At 45.7% G+C, this 19,794-nt stretch overlaps 1 protein-coding gene across 19 annotated transcripts in view; it reads right to left on the bottom strand.

Annotated features, from left to right (window-relative positions):
- HMG20A (high mobility group 20A) overlaps window positions 1-19,794 on the bottom strand; it is a 725,026-nt gene that overhangs the window by 683,404 nt on the left and 21,828 nt on the right. For 15 of the 19 annotated variants that reach the window (XR_014516064.1, XR_014516065.1, XR_014516066.1 and 12 more), the window contains exons 2-3: window positions 2,060-2,166; window positions 706-853 (exon numbers count right to left, since the gene is read on the bottom strand). Coding sequence is in view for 8 of the 19 variants with exons in the window: in XM_083460760.1 (XP_083316886.1) it covers window positions 706-853; window positions 2,060-2,166 (255 nt within the window). In the remaining 11 variants the exon portion in view is untranslated. Of the gene's footprint in view, window positions 1-705; window positions 854-2,059; window positions 2,167-3,573; window positions 3,662-19,794 lie in introns of those variants that run through there. The other 4 variants (XR_014516069.1, XM_083460768.1, XM_083460761.1 and 1 more) reach the window with 2 other exon arrangements.

Genomic DNA, 19,794 nt, shown 5'->3' with positions numbered 1-19,794 from the left:
GAGTAAAAATGCTTTGTGGGAAGTAGGGGAGGAGGGACTAAAAGAAAAGTGCCTTCTGCACCTAAAGCCTCTGAATCCACAAATTATGCCTAAAATGGGGAGGGTGCCACAATATCCCCAGAGTCAGTGGCTGCACTTAGTTTGAGGAAAGTTGTGGCAACTCTTTGCCACAAAGCAAATGCTGTAGCAAAGAATTTAGCAAGTTCAGAAAAAAATGATGTTGGGAATTACCAGCTGATATTTGAGCAGCGTCTCGTGGGTTATCTCTGTGTGATCTCACAGTTTGTACATAGCTGATGAGGGCACCTGGGAACTATCCCCTGCATGTCAACAGGTGGGTGCAGCTCCCATCGCCTTGTTGACCGGGGGGGGGGGGGCTCTGTATTTCAGTGGCTTATTTCCACCCCACCAGGCTAGGACCACCTCAGCTGTGTTTGCTCTCTCCCCCCCCCCCCGCCCCCGGGCTTCCTGAGCTTTACTTTAGCTGGTGTAACTTATGCCGCTTCCTAGGATTGCTGTAGTTCTATACTGTCAGCCACTCATTCAAGGAAGGATGAGGAATGACAGCATAACCTGTTTCACTGCAGGTGTTATCCATTTACAGAGGAGAGGAATGCTAATCAAAACTCTTGTTTTATTTTTTGAAGATATGAATGGATAGAGAATTTAGGTGGAGGAAGACGACTTATGATAATTTCTGCTTACCTCCTCCTCAGGCCTTGGCTCGCTATTTTCAGCTTTATTAGATGACTCATTTCGCAACAGTTGACTGTGTAGCAAGTCCTCTGCAAAATCTGGATTGTTGGCGGACTGGGAGGCACTGCCAGTGCACGATCCTTCTGAATGATTTAGCCTGGGGAAAAATAGGTAATTATGCAATATAGTCCCACAGTTGTTAGCAAAAGGTACTTCCTATTTTACTCCCTGGGATATTGTGTGATATTGCAAATATCAAAAGTAGTTGGAAAGAAACACGTGCCAAAGAATGACAGTCAGAACACGGCATGTTGCACCTGCCAGAACAATTTCTCTTACAGTCTATCCCAGTTATCAAGTATTCCAACAGAATGCTAATCATAGAATCATAGAGTTGGAAGAGACCACAAGGGCCATCGAGTCCAACCCCCTGCCAAGCAGGAAACACCATCAGAGCACTGCTGACATATGATTGTCAAGCCTCTGCTTAAAGGAGTGTGGTGGAGTCTCCTTCTTTGGAGGTCTTTAAGCAGAGGCTTGACAACCATATGTCAGGAGTGCTCTGATGGTGTTTCCTGCTTGGCAGGGGGTTGGACTCAATGGCCCTTGTGGTCTCTTCCAACTCTATGATTCTATGAATCCCCTATCACCACTACACGCCTCCTCTTAGGTTTGGTCGGGGTTCTTCCGTGAGCTGTCCGTTCCAAGGTCGCCTGCACATTCCCTGAGGACTGACTTTGCTGCTCGTCTTCATATACCTGATCGACTGTAATGAGGGAGAGATCTTCAAATGGAGTCTGCTCTTCGTCTTCCTTGCTAGGGGAGAGGACCTCAAAGCGATTGTGTATTTAGAATGATGTTCTGAAGCCCAAGGAAGACTAAACAGTCATCATGCTGGAGCTTGGGATGAAAGACTGAGCTTTAACCACTAGCTCTATCCCATTCCTTAGAGTGTTTATAAGAGGGCTTCTACCAAAAAACTACCAAAAAGGGCACTGTCAAAGGCAAAGCATCCCTTTAGGAAGCGGCCAGTGGCCATGGCTCATATACTCTATTGTCTTAAAAACTATGCAGGTTTATCTCATCACCAATACTAAGGAAATCTACCTCAGCTGATCAACACCACCCCTTTGGGTGCAGTTTATTTCAGGTATCAATAAGCACCACATGAAAACCACCTCTCCAACATACAAAGGGAAATGCTAAGTGTTTTTCTAAACAAGTATCAATAAGTCACTGAAGACAGAGTTTAGAAGTGGGTGTTTTAAACCAAAGCAAAGGAAAAATATTCAGCCAATCACCATTGTAGGTCCTATAGTGGACTATGTATGTATGAGCCAAAACTAGAGGAGCAGTTGCTTACCCTGATGGAACAACGTCATTACTCTCCTTTGAGCCATCATCTTCTGGAAAATGTGACGAGGGAGATGAAGTGGTCATTGGGTTCTCCATTACTGTTGCAACAGAAAACTGTAGAAGAATATTTCACATTACTATTACTTTAATATACCAGTTTGTCATCTGGCAAGCAGACTTGCAGTGTAATCTTAAATGTTTCTTCCCAAGTACTGTCTAGCAACTTGAGAAACATTTGCTTCTAAGGACAATTGTTAAGCTGCAGAACCCCAATTCAATCCAATCTCCCAAGTGGGATATTACTAGATCATGGATAACTGAGGCCAAGTTATCCCCATCCAGGAATGGCAGTAGCTGATGGTTCATCCATAACTGGAAAAAGGCCCTCCGTTTTACTGAGGCCACTTGGACCTCAAGTGACAGAGCATGGGAGAATTCTATGCACATGGTCCTTTAAGGAGAGTGCGACCCTATCTTCAGCAAGTCACCTTCCTATTTCCCAGATTTGGGAACCACCAAGCCTCAAAACCTTCATCTTCTCAAGATTCAGTTTCAGTTTACTGGCAGTCACTCGACTCTCACTACCTCAAGATCCCGATCCAACACCTGCACAGCATCCCCTGGTGCTGGTGGCAAGGAGAAACAGAGCTGCAGTGTCATCTTTGTAGTGATGGAACCTCACCCTGAGCCTCCAGTTGAGAGCTCCTAAGAACTTTGTACAGATGTTAGAAAGCACAGGAAACTAGATCAGTGTGTGACTGTGCAGCATAATTGCCATGCTGTGGTCGAAACCACTGAGCCTCTTGGGATTGCCAATCGGAAGATCTGCCATTTGAATCCCCGAGACGGGATGAGTTCAAAAGCTCATGCACTCTGGTTTTCATCATGGTATTCCGTTGCACCAGTAGCGGTTTAGTCCTGCTGGCCACATGACGTGGAAAGCTGTCTGTGGACAAATGCCGACTTCCTCGGCCTGAAAGCGAGATGTGCACCACAACCCGCAGTCACCTTGACTGGACTTAACTGTCCAGGGGTCCTTTACCTAATGACCATGCAACTGAACAAGTGCCCTGCCCCTGCTAGAAATGAAATACATTTCCAATTCAAAAGTCATTTATTTTATCCCTCATCCACCAAACTCAATAGAGCAACAAGCTTGTAAATACAAATCTGAATCCTGCTTCTACTTTACAGTCAGATAAACACTCCTGCCCCTGTAAATTCTGCATCAGCTTTGAGCCACTGCCATCTCTGCTGGCACTCAAGCCACACTCAGAGTTGTACCTTCTGGCTACTTGGAAACATTTTGAGGATATAAAATGACAGCCAAAAAAGAAAAGAGGAAATGGCTAATAAAACAATTCACACCTATTTTATAGCAATTCTTTTAAAGAAAAATGTATCTACAGCAATTGCAGTCTGTGAAGAAGTGTTAGGCAGAATATGAGTGCCACAATGACATTTACAGATAGCCTTCTGCTCTGTTCATTTCAGGCACAATCTAAGGGCAATGACACCTACCCAAGCCTGAGAGAGATGAAGGGGATGCCTTGCAAGCACATTCTGATGTATCTGCCCTCCATGCTGGCTTTGAAGATTTATTTCTATGCTGCAAGAAAATGCACTTTGTTGCTTTCAAACTGTTCAAATTTTGCTATATTATTACACATATATGTATGTAAGAGGCAGACAGCTTAGGCTATAGTTTTTGATGAATGCATCTCTTTGGACGCACAACCAAGGTATTCTTTGAAATAAGCCTTCCATTAATGCCCAGACGAGCAGATCAATGGAAGGTCTAGGTGGAACAGATGATCCACATCAATCTTGCTGCCTCCAGGGAGAGATGCTATACTAGCCATTTGCATTTTAGAGAAGAGTGATGTAAGGGGTGTCAGTTCTACTAACCAAGGACATAATTTGCAATGGATGTAAGGAAGCAACCTGTTTCCTAAGGGAGGCAACACAAACACTTATACAGCTGTCAGGGAACTGCCATCAGAGCATCAGGTGGTGGAGGGACTCAGGCAGGATGAAAGAGACTCAACTGCTGAAGCAGGGACCAGCAGGGGGAGGAGTGGGTCTCTGAGGGAATGCGAGCAGGAGGGAGGGCTCAGGGAGGCTTCCAGCGAGAACAGTGGGGAGGTATCGGAGTCTCCCATAGGGAGACCCACACCTCGCAGGAAACTGTCACGCCGTGAGTCCAGGAGACGCGTTTCCGTTAAGGAACTTCTTTGCTGGAAACGCTTCCGCAGACAGCCACTGTCGGACTCTACTAGTGACTAGAGCAGACATGTCTGAGGAGCTCCGTCACACACGGAGGTTTGTGGGGTCGCACAAACTCTGAGGGAGCACGTTTTCACGCACAAGCAGCTAATCAAACCCTCACAGCAGTCCGACAGTCTTTGTACGCTGCCTGTGCAAGAGAAGGCATCATGAGCGAACCAACCGGAACCGGAGGAGCAGGGGCTGGAGCTGGTCCAAGCTTGGAAGATAGATACCGAGCGTTGGAGGTTCAACTGGCCCTGCAGACGGCGAGGTTGGAGGAGAGAAGGGCTCAGGATGCAGACAAGAAGGGGAGAGCCACGCAATTCCCCAGAAAGGTACCAGGATTGGTGCAGAAATTTGGGGGGGACCCCAAGGACTACCATGCTTTTAGGACAGAGATGCAATATGCCCTTAATGTGCAGTTCGATGAGTTCCCTGATGAGGAATCGCGAGTTGCTTTTGTAATTGGGCATCTTGAGAAAGGGGCTAGAGACTGGGTTCGACCCCTAATGGCAACGCACAATGACATACTAAAGGACACAATGAAGTTCTTTCGTGCAATGGATATCATGTTTTCCAGCGATATTGAGGAAGGGGTGGTGCGCAGACAGCTAATGGCTTGTAAGCAGGGAAGTCGATCTGTCCGTGAATATTGGACTGAGTTTACCATGCTGATTCACAGACTGAGTTGGGATTTATCGGCGGCACCCGTTCAAATGCTATTTGAAGAAGGTCTTTCTTCGGGGGTGAAAGACGAGCTGGCACGGAGCCCCAGGGCGGAGTCTATGGATCAGCTGACCAAATCTGCGCTGACCATAGGAGCGCGGCAGGAGGCAAGAGCCTTGGAGAGGCGGGAAGGGAGAGGGGAACGTTGGAAGGAGTTCCGCATTCCAGACATTCCTGAGCCAGCTTTCCCGCCGGCAGAGCCGATGGAAATCGGAACAGCGCGCGCGCGCGCATTTTCAAAAACCAGCGAGGGAGCTAAGAAGGAGGGAAAGGGGCCCCGGAAATGCTATCTCTGCCAACAGCCAGGCCACTTTGCCAGAGTCTGCCCCCAGAGGAAGGAATGGCAAGGGATGGTGGGAGCTGTTGAGGGGGGAGAAGAAGGGGGAGCGGAGCAGGTAAAAGCCAACGCCTGGTTGCCACAATTGGGGCACTGCAGCCAGGCCAAAGAGCAGTGAAAGTGCCCGTGCCAGAAGCTCCTCGACCTGCTCTAGTGATTGAAGTGTCGCTAGAGCTGCAGAATGGGCACCCCCTAAAAATAAAGGCGCTATTGGACTCAGGCAGCTCCTGCAATTTTATGAGCAAGGAGTTTGCTGCTGAACACCAGATACAGACCATCCCTTTAAGCAACCCCCTGCAGGTGACCACGATTGATGGCAGGGAGTTGTTGGGAGGAGGAGTCCGCTTGCAGACTGTCCCAATGATAATGAGGGTGGCAAGGCACACAGAACTGATAGCGTTTAATGTGGCCACCCTGGGAGGCGCTCCCATTATTTTGGGAATGAGCTGGCTAGCTCTACATGATCCGCTGGTTGGCTGGCATCAAAGAGTGGTGTCCTTTGGTTCAGCACATTGCCTAGAACACTGCAAAGGGGAGAAGGGTTCAGCAGGGGCCCAAGCCACCCTAGCAGGGACTGAAGTAATGGGGAAGGTGAAGGTACCACCACAGTATGCAGATCTCAGCGACGTGTTCAGCGAGAAGGAAGCTGACCAACTACCACCTCATAGACCCTTTGATTGTCAGATCAATTTACTCCCAGGAGCACAGCTTCCCGTGGGCAAGTTGTATGCCATGTCAGACAGGGAAATGCAGGAGTTGCGAGGGTTCATTGACAAGAACCTGAAGAGAGGCTTCATCAGAGAGTCCAAAGCAGCAGGGGGGAGCCCAGTGTTCTTTGTGGACAAAAAAAATGCGGACAAGCCGAGACTTGTATGTGATTTTAGGCGGCTGAATGCAGTGACTGAACCGGTGGCGTTCCCTATGCCCAGAATTGATGATATTTTGACCAGGGTGAGGAAGGGAAAGATTTTCACAAAGCTGGATCTAAGGGGGGCGTACAACCTGATACGCATAAGGAAAGGGGATGAATGGAAAACCACCATGTTTACCCCTTTGGGGGCGTTTGAATACCTCGTTATGCCATTTGGATTACAAGCAGGCTCCGCGTGTTTTCAATCTTTTATGAACCACGTGCTGGGCCCTTTGCTCTACAAGAATTGCGTTGCCTTTCTAGATGATGTGTTGGTGTATTCTGAGAATGAGGAGCAACATGTGAGAGACGTCAGAGAAGTGTTGAGCAGACTGCAAGCCAACAGGCTGTGGGTCAAACTGGAGAAGTGTCGGTTCCATACCAAGGAGGTGGAATTCCTGGGGTACCGCCTGTCAGACAAGGGATTGGCCATGGATCCCGGCAAGGTACAGGCAGTGCTGGAATGGAAAACACCCAAAACCAAGAAGGATGTGCAGAGGTTCCTAGGGTTTGGAAACTTTTATCGTAAGTTCATCCGCAACTTCGCCCATCTGACGGCGCCCATCACTGACTGTCTCAGCAGTAAAAAGAAGTTTGTATGGACGGCGGAGGCGGAGCGAGCGTTTGAGGAACTGAAAAGGGCCTTCGCCTCTGAAGAACAACTTCTGCATGTGGATTTACGAAAGAAGCTAAGGGTTGAAACAGACGCATCTGACAGAGCCATAGGGGCGGTGCTTCTTCTGCAGCCGGGGAAGGAGGAGTCAGAGTGGCGTCCGTGTGCCTTCTTCTCGCGGAAGCTGAACAAATCCGAGAGGAACTACACGGTGTACGACCGAGAACTGCTTGCTATTCATGAGGCGTTCCGGAGATGGAGGCATCTGCTAGTTGGTGCACAACATAAAGTGCAAGTGTGCACGGACCATAAAAATCTAGAGTACTGGAAAACGGCGCGAGTGCTCAACCAAAGGCAGTTGAGATGGGCCCAAGAGTTCTCCAAATTTAACTTTGAGATTTGTTATGTGCCAGGCCCAGAGAATGTTAGGGCGGACGCTCTCTCACGCAAACCTGAATATTTGGAGGGGGAGGGAGCACCCGAAGAAACCCATATCATTCCAGAGGACCGCTGGGTGTGTGGGGCGACTTTGGTGGGGCAAAGGGAATTGGTAGAGGGTACGGTGCAGGATGCATACGCCCAGGGGAAACTCAGGGATCTCAGAGGGGAGGAAGACAAATCCGGTGGTTTTGAGGAGAGAAATGGGGCATTGTACTATAAGGGAGCGTTATATATACCTGAAGGGGAATTGAGGGAGAAGGTACTCAAGCAGCTGCACGATAGCCCCACAGCAGGGCACTTTGGGCAACACAAAACCATGTGGCTGGTTACCAGGGAATTTTGGTGGCCCAAGGTCAGGGAAGATGTGCGGGAGTATGTGAGAGGGTGTGAACAATGCCAAAGAGCCAAGGGGGAGAGGCAGGCGCCGGCTGGTTTATTAGAACCACTGCCCACACCTGAGAGACCGTGGGAAGCAGTGGCAATAGATTTCATGACTGATCTGCCAAGGTCTAGAGGGAAAACAGCCATCATGGTTGTAGTAGACCTGTTAACTAAAATGGCCCACTTCATAGCCTGCTCACATGCGGTTACAGCAGAAGAAACCGCCAAATTGTTTGTAGAGAATGTGTTTAGGTTGCATGGCGCCCCCTTGAGGGTGGTTTCAGACCGAGGGAAACAATTTACTTCCAGGTTCTGGAGGAAGCTCATGAGCTTACTGCATGTAGAGGTTAATTTCTCGACGGCCCGTCATCCTGAAACCAACGGGCAGGCGGAAAGAGCAAATGGGGTTCTCCAACAATATTTGAGGTGTTATGTTAATGACAGAGAGAATGATTGGGTGGAGAAGTTGGCGTTGGCAGAATTTGCCTACAACAATGCAGAGAACGTGTCCACGGGGATGAGCCCCTTTTTGGCTAATCACGGGTGCCATCCCAGAGCCTTCCCAGGGGGGGAGGGGGAGAACTGGAGCGTTCCAGCTGCTGAACAGTTCGTGGAAGAAATGGAAGCGATCCATCGCCAGCTCCAACTCAACTTAAACAGGGCTAAGGAGGAATATAAGAGGCAGGCAGACAAAAACAGAAGGGAAGGTGAAAGCATCAGGGTGGGGGACCAGGTGTGGCTGTCAACCCAAGGGTTGCCATTCAAAGGAGGTTGTAAGAAATTAAGACCCAAAAGGCTGGGTCCGTTTGAAGTCATACAGCAGGTCAATCCAGTGGCTTTCAGGCTCCGGTTACCGAACCACATGAAGCTGCACCCAGTTTTTCACAGGTCGTTGCTGTCACCGTATAGAGGAGACAGTGAGGGGAGGGTCACTAGGGGACCAGCAATGGAGGAGAAGGAACACAGCTACCATGTAGCGGAGATCCTCGATTCCAGGTGGAAGGGAGATCAAGTAGAGTATTTGGTAATGTGGGAAGGGGAACCGGAGTCGGAAAACACCTGGGTTAGGGCAGAGGATGTCAATGACGAGGTTTTAATAGAGACTTTTCATCAGAGGTTCCCACGTAAACCTCAGCCTGTAGCGAGGTTCCGAAGGGAATACTTTGCCACCACCGACGAGGAAGAGGAGTTGGAGGGGTTCCCAGATTCTGAAGAGGAGGAGGATTCAGCTGGCCAGGACGACGATCGATGGAGAGAATTGTTCGAGACGTCAGAAGATGAGGAAGATTCGTTTCGGGGTTTTAGCCCTTCACCTCCCAGGGGGGAGGAATTGGGAGGGGTGAGGGGGGCCCTGGAGGGGAGGTGGATGTCAGGGAACTGCCATCAGAGCATCAGGTGGTGGAGGGACTCAGGCAGGATGAAAGAGACTCAACTGCTGAAGCAGGGACCAGCAGGGGGAGGAGTGGGTCTCTGAGGGAATGCGAGCAGGAGGGAGGGCTCAGGGAGGCTTCCAGCGAGAACAGTGGGGAGGTATCGGAGTCTCCCATAGGGAGACCCACACCTCGCAGGAAACTGTCACGCCGTGAGTCCAGGAGACGCGTTTCCGTTAAGGAACTTCTTTGCTGGAAACGCTTCCGCAGACAGCCACTGTCGGACTCTACTAGTGACTAGAGCAGACATGTCTGAGGAGCTCCGTCACACACGGAGGTTTGTGGGGTCGCACAAACTCTGAGGGAGCACGTTTTCACGCACAAGCAGCTAATCAAACCCTCACAACAGCTATCTGTAGATGTGATTCATAGTTTGAGAGCAAAAATGGTGGACACTACCAGGGGTGTTGTCATGCTTTTCAAGGATAAGGAATCTATTGGACTACAACTCCCATTATCCCTGACCACTGGCCATGCTGGCTGGGGCTGATAGGAGTTGGAGGGCCACAGGTTTCCCATCCCAACTGTGCACCACACTGCCATTAGACAAAGGAGCAAAGCCTGTATTCATTGCAGACATTGTCAAATACAGGAGAAGAACCTAAGCTCTTAAATGCAATTCCTCAACTTACACAATTTATTAATATTTTGGTTGAAACATGGATCATTACACTAAAAATTGAAACTTGGATTTGTGTAACATGGAGAGTTTGGGCTTGTTTTCGTACAATCCAATTTGCCCATCTATGGGGGAAGATCTTCATTGTTCTGAGGAGCAAAGCTTTATACTCTCCTATGCAAAGGAACCATAAAGTAGACTTTTGTAGAAGAGGCTTCAATGAAGTCAAAACACATCTTTAAAATGCTATCCTTCACAATAGGAAGATATTTATTTATATCACACAAATACAGTTTAGCTGAACATGGCACAATGGCTTGGTATTCTGCCCCTTGTGTTCCACAATGGCACACCTCTTTTGTTTTACATCTGGGGCTCAGTCAGTGTCAAAGTTCCAACCTGGCTTTCAGTCTTGTAGAGGAAGCAGCTGGACATCAGCTTTAACACCACCCAAAACAGACCATATAAACACAGGAAGCTAGAAGAACACAAATTTCTTTCTTGCTTTAAAGCTTTGTTTTATTCAGTCCATATGGCTGGGCACTTAGAGTCAAGTCTCAGAAGTAGAGGTCAAATGTTTGTGAGCATGCAGAGGTTATTAAACTATCCCAACAGGCAAGAAGGGAGAGGAGGAAGCAAGTTCCCACTGGAACTGAAATGGATAAAAACGTGCACAGGATGCTGTGTCAGGGGCTGATCTGCTAGCCTTGGGACCTCCAAATCCCATCGCTGTGCTGACAATAATCCTTTTCTCCATCACTGCCAGGTAGACTTCAGAGTTCCAAAACTGTAAGATGGTTCACAGAAACTCAAACATAGGTAGGATATATTTATGCATTTATGCTTTGGTAGGACATTTATGCATATTCTTCTGGTTGGAAAGTCTTGTTAATGGGTTAGTCCCAGCCAGATCCTCCCTTCCTTCCTGTATACTTTTGTCAGGATGAGAAAAATATTGAGGTGGATTCCAAAAGGAAGTAGCACCTTTGCCCTTCCAACCTCTGGTACAGCAGGAAGCCGCAGGTGCAAATAGAAACTTGAACATTTATAGAAACCGCACTGTTAATAAATGGGGATTTAAAATAAAAGGTTACTTGGTGATCCCCAACTTTTAAATCAATATTAGCATGTGCCACCCCAAATGGACAATATCATAATTCAAAGTATTTAAAGAATTCATAGGGAGTCTGCTGCAGAGTCAGCACTAGCTGATAAAATGCAGCATTTGACTCTTGGCTTTTCAATAGATATTGCTGTGACATGAAGCTAAAAAACCAAGCAACTTATGGAAAGGAGCATATGAGCCAAAGCTCTGGACTCAAGTGTCATAACCACAATTTAGCAAATCAGCATCAGTGTATGTGTGCGCACTGTTCCCAAGACAGTTCACAACAAAGAAGCAGTAAATACAAATTAAAGCTCAGAACTTTAAAAGGGCTGGAAGAACAAAAATAGAGCTGATTGGCAGGGAAAGGATAAAAAGTAGGCCTCTCTGGGGTAAGTTCCATAAATGGAGCACCATCAAATCCCTCTCTCTTATGTCAGATGGCAGAGGCACCTAGAAGGGAGCTATAAATTTGCTGACATCACTGCAGGTTGATGTGGGAACTCAAGTCAGTAAAGCATGAGACTCTTAATCTCAGGGTCATGGGTTCAAGCCCCATGTTGGGCAAAGAATTCCTGCACTGCAAGAGGCTGGACTAGATTGCCCTTGGGGTTCCTTCCAACTCTACAATTCTATGATTCAGGTATTCCTTCAGATACTTAGTCAAAAGTGTAGACAACAAGATTTGAATCAGGCCACAATTTCATGGTTTGGGAAACACCAGCCTTAGTCCCAGGTACTGTTGTAGGCTCTCCAATTCATGTTCAGGGTCTAAGTCCAATTCCTTCCTTCCGCCACCCACAATTCACTACTGGGAATTTTGTTTTCCTTTTGACAGAAATGGATGAAATTTAAAGGCTATTACCTCCATACTGGATTAAATTGGCCAAATTACAGGAAAATGGGTTCAGGGGCATTGTTTGTTGTTGTTTTTAGGAAGCATCTCTATCTTCTTTACTTTGGGATAGAGTACAAGCAAGGTTGTCCATTTTGGGAATTCCATCTCCCCCCACCTGCTGGACCTGCGGCCACTTGTGGGACTTCCAGACCAGGACCTGCCTGCAGCTGAACAAGTAGGGCAGGGACCAGGACCCTGGGCAAGCAGGAAGCACTGGAGGCACGCCAGCTAGGTGTGCTGGGGCAGCTCTATCAAGCCTGCCTGCCCTTGAGGCAGGGTGCCCCAGCAGTGCCACCACTGAAGCGGTGAAACAAGGCGTGGGCCAACCCCCTTGCGCTACAATTATGGTTTTAACAGGACTGAGTTTTTAACTTGGATGGGTGTTTTATTTGGTGGGGGGGGTGTTTTAAAATGTTGTAAGTTAATTTGGATTTTGTATCTTTATTTGTGGGCCAGGGTATCATTTACGGGCTTTTGTTGGGAAATGTTATTGGTTTGTACACATTAGTATTGTTAAGTGTTTTAATTATTTTTTATTATGTTTTACTACTTTTTACATTATACTTTGTCCTACAAGTGCAGCGCAGTATTATTATTATTATTATTATTATTATTATTATTATTATTATTATTATTATTATTATTATTTCCTGCCATTTCCAAAGTGCCACAAATGTTGCCTGGATTCCTGGATGTGATCTCTACATTCCTAGTAACACTAGGAATTCCTAGTAACATTCCTAGTCCTTGGCTACTGACCTATTTTTGTTCATAAGAGTTTCAGTAACGTTTGATTACCTGGTTCTGATCCTTTTTGCAGATTGAGACAGATGGCAGCCACCAATCCTAGCCTTAGGCCTCAATTCAAGCCCTGACAAAGTCCCAAACCATGCAATAAATGTCTACTATTCCGCAGCTAGAAAGAAAATGCTTTGCAGAAAAAAATATGTGCACCATACCTATTTTTAAAAACCTGAAGATGCCATATAAATTCATGAGCCTGGAAATATTAAAACTGGAAGATTTTTAAAGTAAGACTTCTATATTACTAATGGATTAAGTTGAGTGGAGAACAGTAAAGCCATATAACAGGATGACGAAAGGAAGAGAGAAATGCAAAAAGCTGCCACTAAATAAAAATTTAAAAATGAAAATAATAATAATAATCTGTAAATCATTAGTAGCGGCCACCCTCAAATTGCTCTGTGTAACTTAACATCTCCCCCCCCCCCAAAAAAATCTTTAAATACAATAAAGCCCCGCCAGACATATTCTGTTGTGGCTACAATGGTATTCCCAGCTACGGCTGTAAAAAGAAGATGGCAAACCTACACACACAAAATCACCAGAGAGGTTACAGTTCAACATGGGATGCGATTTTATACTGATACTTCACACTTTGCATCCTATTATCGTTGCTTAGCAGCCACTCAACACATTCTCCAGTTCTCTCCTTCCTTTCCCCTGGAACAAAATCTGGCCAACTATGGAGTGGCAGCAGCCCTGGTATGAAGATGGGAAATATACTTCCATGCAGAAGCACATACATATATACAGCGCCTAGAAAGTACAGAACTGGAAATTTGCCTGCTCATTTCCAAAATGTGGCAAGTCTAGTCAGAACCAATTAAACTCATGCTTGATTTACCAAAAAAGAAAAAAAGCTTGAAATGGAGCATAGCTCAGCACACCCTTTGAAAATAAGAAAAATATGTAGATACCGTATTTTTCGCTCTATAGGACGCACTTTTCCCCCTCCAAAAATTAAGGGGAAATGTGTGTGCGTCCTATGGAGCGAATGCAGGAGCGCTCCCTCCACGCTCCGGAGGCTACGCGTTGCTTTCGCTGAAGCCTGGAGTGCGAGAGGGGTTGGTGCGCACCTACGCCTCTCGCTCTCCAGGCTTCAGGGATAGTCGCCTGAAGCCTTTGGAGCGCAGCGGGACCTCGCGCTGTGCTCCAAAGGCTTCGGGTTCCTTTTGCTGAAGCCGGGAGAGCAAGACTCTCCTGGCTTCAGCAGAGAGGGAGAGCTGCGCAGCGCCCCTTCCGCTAAGCGGGAGGAGAAATGGAAGGAGCTCCGTTTCTCCTGCCGCTTCACTGAAGGGGCGCTGAGCAGAGAGGGGGAGATTTATTTTTTTCTTGTTCTCCCCCTCTAAAACAAGGTGCGTCCTATGGCCGGTGCGTCTTATAGAGCGAAAAATACGGTAATTTATTCTTTAAAGAGGCTGTGTGAGCACTTGGCCCACAAACCGCTGGCATGAGAACAAATTAATGGGCACTTTGCGATTTTTTTGTATGAAATTTATGTATTAAATCAAGTTTTTAAGTAAGCCCAGAAGTGTTTACCTGTTTGCTGCAGAAGAGGGATTTCCTAACACACATCTGTGACCACCATAGAAATGAAAGATGCTTGCCTCTTAGAAGGCTAGTAGGGGAAGGGCAGCTGAGGGATGAAACCAAGTAGACAGAGACGGAATTGAGCAATTCTTCCTCCTTTGCCAGCTCACTCACTTCTCTACATGGAATACCTGGTCACTTAGGGCTATTGGATGAGTTTCAATACAAGGCTGTATTAAATCACTACTTTAAAATGCCCAACTATTTATTTTTAGATTTGGGCTATTTTGCATTGTCATAATGGCATGCTCCTTCTACCATTAAACTCAAAGACAACAAGCTTTCTGGCTCTGTGCCTGGTGGGAAATGGAAGTTGGTTCTGCTTAAAGGAGAAATAAAATTGGGGGAGAAATGTTTTCATTACTTCTCCTGGTATCCACAACAGTACTAAGGTTAAACATGCAAAAAGCATCTCTCCTAGGGAGCACATCTAGCTAGCAACCATTTATGGCCATTTATGGAAACAGTTCAGCAGCTGGAGATCGAAATGATAGTTGTGCCTCTACTTTCAGTGGCAAAAATGTACCTAGGTACAGAGCTCAGATATACATATTTCATAAAAATCTGGAGACATTGTTATCAACCGGTTTGGCTATATGCCAGCCAGGCCAGCCTAGCTGTCAGCTTCCATAGCTGCCAGCAACATAAGCCAACATGCCTGCCTTCCCAAAGCCAGTGTAACATCTTGTGCAAACAGAGCATCCCTTTATCTGCCCATGAGCACACGATTTAGCAAGTCTTCTTTCCAAGTCTCTCTGTACATGGAAGATCACAAGGCATCTTAACATTCTACGCAGGCAGCATTTTAAATACACAATCTATGGACACTCCACCTACAGGGGAAGGGAGGCAGCACAATGGCCCCCTTGGTTCCCAACAAAGTGTGGTGCCATGTTAAACTGGGCACACAAGACAGCCATAGTACAGTCACCTCATACTTGCAGCAAAAATCAACCAATACGTACAGGATGGACCAGGCTTCAAGCGCACAGATCCTGATCATGCTGTGACAAGCCACACAGTTAGGACTGACTTTATGTACTGGGATTAACACAAAAACAGGGTCTGGCAGGAAAATCTTTTTTGCTTTGCAAAGATACACAAGGTAGCTCTACACAAGCAGCTCTACTTCACATCACTGGAGAGATTTCTGTTTGCAGGCAGAGATGTGATATCCTTGTAGGTTCCCATATTTAATTCTGCTCTTTCTTGGGGCTTTTGGCTTTAAATCTTTAAAAGGATTTCTGCAGCCACTTACCATCTGACATACATGCATCACCTTCAAAGATGTTACAGAAGCACTGTGCAATTTTAATTAACGCCAGAAAAATATCTAAAGCAAGTGTTCTTCCTTTCTTCATTTCACTGATCAAAACCACTACAGCCCATTTTGATATTTGTTCAAAGAGCCTGAATTTGCCTGCCAGTGCAATATATGCCCAAATGATTTGGCTGGGCTCTATGCCTTAAGTGTTTTTCACAATTCAAAACAAGGTCTCCAAAGCATTTCCGGTGGCCCATTTTCACAAACCATCAGCACTACTCTCACCAAACAGAGATGTTTTCTCCCATCCCCCTTCATAATACTCACTCAGGAATAAAGCGGTAGGATTTGGTATTTGGTATTATTAATATATTGTCATCAGTGGGCATCTACATTTTCAATTGTGATTTGATTATGTTTTCAGTTTAACTAACCCACCCACCCCCCTCTTTCCTTCCCAGCCTAATACTGCATGCAACAAATGAAACTGATCTGTAGAATGTCTCACAACAAATGAAACTGATCTGTGGAAAACACAACTTGAAAAAAAGACAATGCACATGCTTTTGTAAACTAGGAAATCTTTAATAAAAATTATTTGGGGGGGCCATCCCACTTGCATACTCATCATACATCCATAATTCAAAATGTTTGTACTCCTTGTGACTTGAAAATGACCAAACACAGAAATCCATTAATTTTTTTCTTAAAGGTGTCTACAGCTGCGTTTGAGCGTCATGCCAAACCCCAGTTCAGTGTAAACTGCATGAATTACAATGAACTGTGGCAAGCATCAGGTTCATGAGCTACTTTCTCCTCTCTTGTGTGGACAGGAGTTCACATGGTTTTACTTCTGCTTTTTGCTAAACCATGGTTTGCTGTTTCATGAAACTGATGACTTACCGGTATTTAAAACAAAGTCAACCTGGAACTATTATGCAAACCATAATTAATCGTAGCCTTTTTGTCAGTTTGGATGAAGCAACAAACCATAGTTAAACAAAAGTGGAAACTTCTGAAGTAACCTCCTAGCCATGTGGGAGGAGAAGGGAGAGGGAAGAGCAAAGTTTGCTGTGGTTTATTCACAGCACACAAAACTACTGTTAGGCATCATGTCCAGATGCAGCATATCAATATTTTTTAAAGAATATTTCCTTCTTTTTAAGTCCAACTATTTCAAGATTAAGACTATATTGCAGAATTCAACCAGCAACAGTATGATACCCAATACGCTCATGAGAATTACATAGGCAACTCCATACTGATGTGGGTTATATTCCGGACCCCTGTGGGGGGGGGCGTATAAGTGAAATGTGCATAAGTGGGGAGCACCCTGGAAAGTCTTTGAGCTCTGGGGAGGGTCTCCTCGTGAGCCACAAGGACTTTCCAGCTCTCTTCCTCCACTTCCAGGTTACCAGCACTGCATGTGTGCACGGTTGTGCGCAAGTAGATCACATGAAAGTGGAGGAGCTGCCTGTATGCATCTTCTGCGCCACAATATTCTCATTACACCTTTCCATGCTGAACAAGCTGCCTGATCTTGCTCTGTGGGCCAGGCACTGACTTTATATTTTCATTAGTATGCTATAAGAACAGCCCTTTAAAAGCCCTGCAGTCATGACTGCCTGACTCTGCTGCTAAGGAAAAGCAAGAGTATCACCAGATTTTATGCCAGCTACATATATACCAGAGAGAGCTGGTGCCCAGATTGATATTTAAGATGAGAGACATGCAACAAAAAGGAACAATCAGGAGGAGTTGAGTCAATTGTTCTGGCTTCCTTCACCTTCCCTTCCCTTTCTAAGAATCTCTTCTTGCAGAAAATTATAAAAATGAATTTTACAATTGAAAAACATTTCAAAACAATTATTTAGGAGATAAACAAAATATGTCCTAAGTTATTTTTATGGTACACCAAGGAACTTAAATACAGTCATACCTCGGGATGCGAACGTGATCTGTGCGGGAGGCCCGTTCGCAACCCGCAGCGTTCACAACCCACAGTGCTGTGTCTGTGCACACATGTGACGTCATTTTGCGCTTCTGCCATGCGCTGAAACACAGAAGTAACCCATTCCGGTACTTCCGGGTTCGGCGCAGTCCACAATCCTAAAACGCGCAACCCGCAGCGTTCGCAACCTGAGGTATGACTATCTCTCATTTGGTTTCAGAAAGTTTCTACAGCAAACCCTTTCTATCATTAGAGAAACAGAGAGCTAATAAAAGATTGATCATGAGATAGGCAATCAATTTGCAGTTGGTTATTTGATTTTAGCTTGGAGTGACTTTTATTTATAATCCTCGTATTTCAAGCTAAGAAAACCCTTAAAGGTCTCTATTGTACTAACAGTAAATAGAGTTTACTGTATTTTAAGTCTGAGATATACTTTGGCTCCTACTTTTTTAAAAAAAAAAAACTGTCGTTTATTTATAGCAGGCTTCTCCAACCTGGCACCCCCCATATGTTTTGGACTACTGCGTTCATCTTCCCTGACTATTGCCATGCTGGCAGAAACAGATGAGAGTTGAAGTCAACCAACATCTGAAGGGAACTAAGTTGGGAAAGGGTGGGTTAAACCTTACTTTTCAGCCAGGATTGGCTTCCAGAGCGTCTTACAACAATTCAATCTATCATAAAGATACCCTTAATAGCCTATCTTGTATGACATGGGAGTTTGACAGTTTCATGTTCTCTTTAGGAATAGGGGGCAGGAGCAGCTACATATGGACTCAGGGCAAAGATGCCAACTCAGAGAAGCAGCTCTTCTCTGCAGAGGCTTTTCAACTGCCTTTTTCAATGGCCACTCACTGCTGTGCTCCAGTCTCCGCCCAAATATGGCAATTAAGGTGACAGACCCCAACACCTTCCTGCTTCCGTTCAACTGGTCCAGGCTTCTGCGGGGGGGTGGGGGGGAGGCCAGGGGGCTGAGCAGGGATGTGGCTTTAAACCTGCACCCTCTTGCAGAAGGGGGCTACTGAGCAGTTCGTGTTCTTTCTATGGCTCACTACTGAAATAAAATTTGCATGCAAAAATGTATTACAATAACTTTAGTCTAGAAACACCAATGTCTTTTTGTGCATTGATACTTTGGGGGGGAAATGATGAGCCTTCCAGGTCAAGCTGGCCCAGACTGGCCCAGACTATCACGTGGCTGACCCAGGAAAAAAGAGCATCAGTCATGGCTGGAAAACAGAACAGTCTACACTTCCGATTGCAACCTGTGCCAACTTGAAGGGTTGTCATGCACTTTTTTCCTCCTTATTAAAAAATAAAGTACCTTGCGAAGCACCAGAGCCTGGCTTTAGAATCCCGTTTCCAAGCAACTGCACACGCTGGTACATGCGACAGAATTTCTAGGCAGAGCATGTTCATTAAAAGGGTGGGAGGATGCAAGCTTTGCACTAGTGCCAAAACTGAATGTCACAGCAGCATTAGCCAAATTGTTTTTTGCCTAAGACTGCAGGGGGGGGGGTGTTAGAAAAAGAAGAGATACAGCAACAGACATGATTGCAGCCCATATGTTTAAAATCAGGCCAAATATATCTGCGGAATAATCTGTGTAATAAGCCACTCTTCTGCTTCCTCCCTCCACTACCTCCCCCAAAAGTGAGTATTCACAGTGAGTCACTTGGAAAATGGAACACTCAGTGCTAGCAGACAGACTAAAAAGACATACATGGAAGTACAGACTATTTGGCTGAGCTCAAAAACCCTTTGGGTAGGCAGGAAGAATTTCTTTCCTATATGCGTGTTCTCTTCCTGAAACCTCAGCTCTTTTTTTCCCCTTTCTGGCATACCAAAGAGCTCTGAACTGGGAACAGGTACAAAAATATGCTTCCCTCTATAGAAAGGCATTATGCTTATTTTTATGAATGGCTTGAAAGTGTAGGCTTTCTGAGAACTAAGAAGAGAAGGTGGTTCACAGCTTGAGAGAGGAGAGGGAAGGGAAGGGGGACACAATTTGAACAGAATTGTACGCTAAAGCAGCACGTTCACCATACACAGGTTCACAACCCCTTAGATAAATATACAAATTACAAGGAAAATGGGGGGAAAGAATCCAATCAAGCTAAATACAATTGAGCAGATGAAAATCACTATCTTGCACTAATTAATCCCACTTATGGTATTACTGAGTTTTCTTCACTAAAGTGGCCAATAGCCTCAGACAATATAAAATTGGAAATGACTCCCTTGTCAACAACCACACTGAAGGAAAGAACAGCAACAAAACATTAAAGTTTAATCACAGCAAAGTTAATTCAACCCCTTCACACAGTGCACAACTCCATAGCTAATGGTGCAAATCTTGCCTAGCCATTTGTGTTTTGTGGGCTAGTGCTACTGAATAAGGT

This window comes from Podarcis liolepis (genome assembly GCF_965112155.1).
Source record: "Podarcis liolepis genome assembly, chromosome: 9".
Taxonomy (NCBI): Eukaryota; Metazoa; Chordata; class Lepidosauria; order Squamata; family Lacertidae; genus Podarcis; species Podarcis liolepis.
The sequence above is the reverse complement of the archived record's forward strand: the minus strand, read 5'-3'. Positions and strand labels throughout refer to the sequence as shown.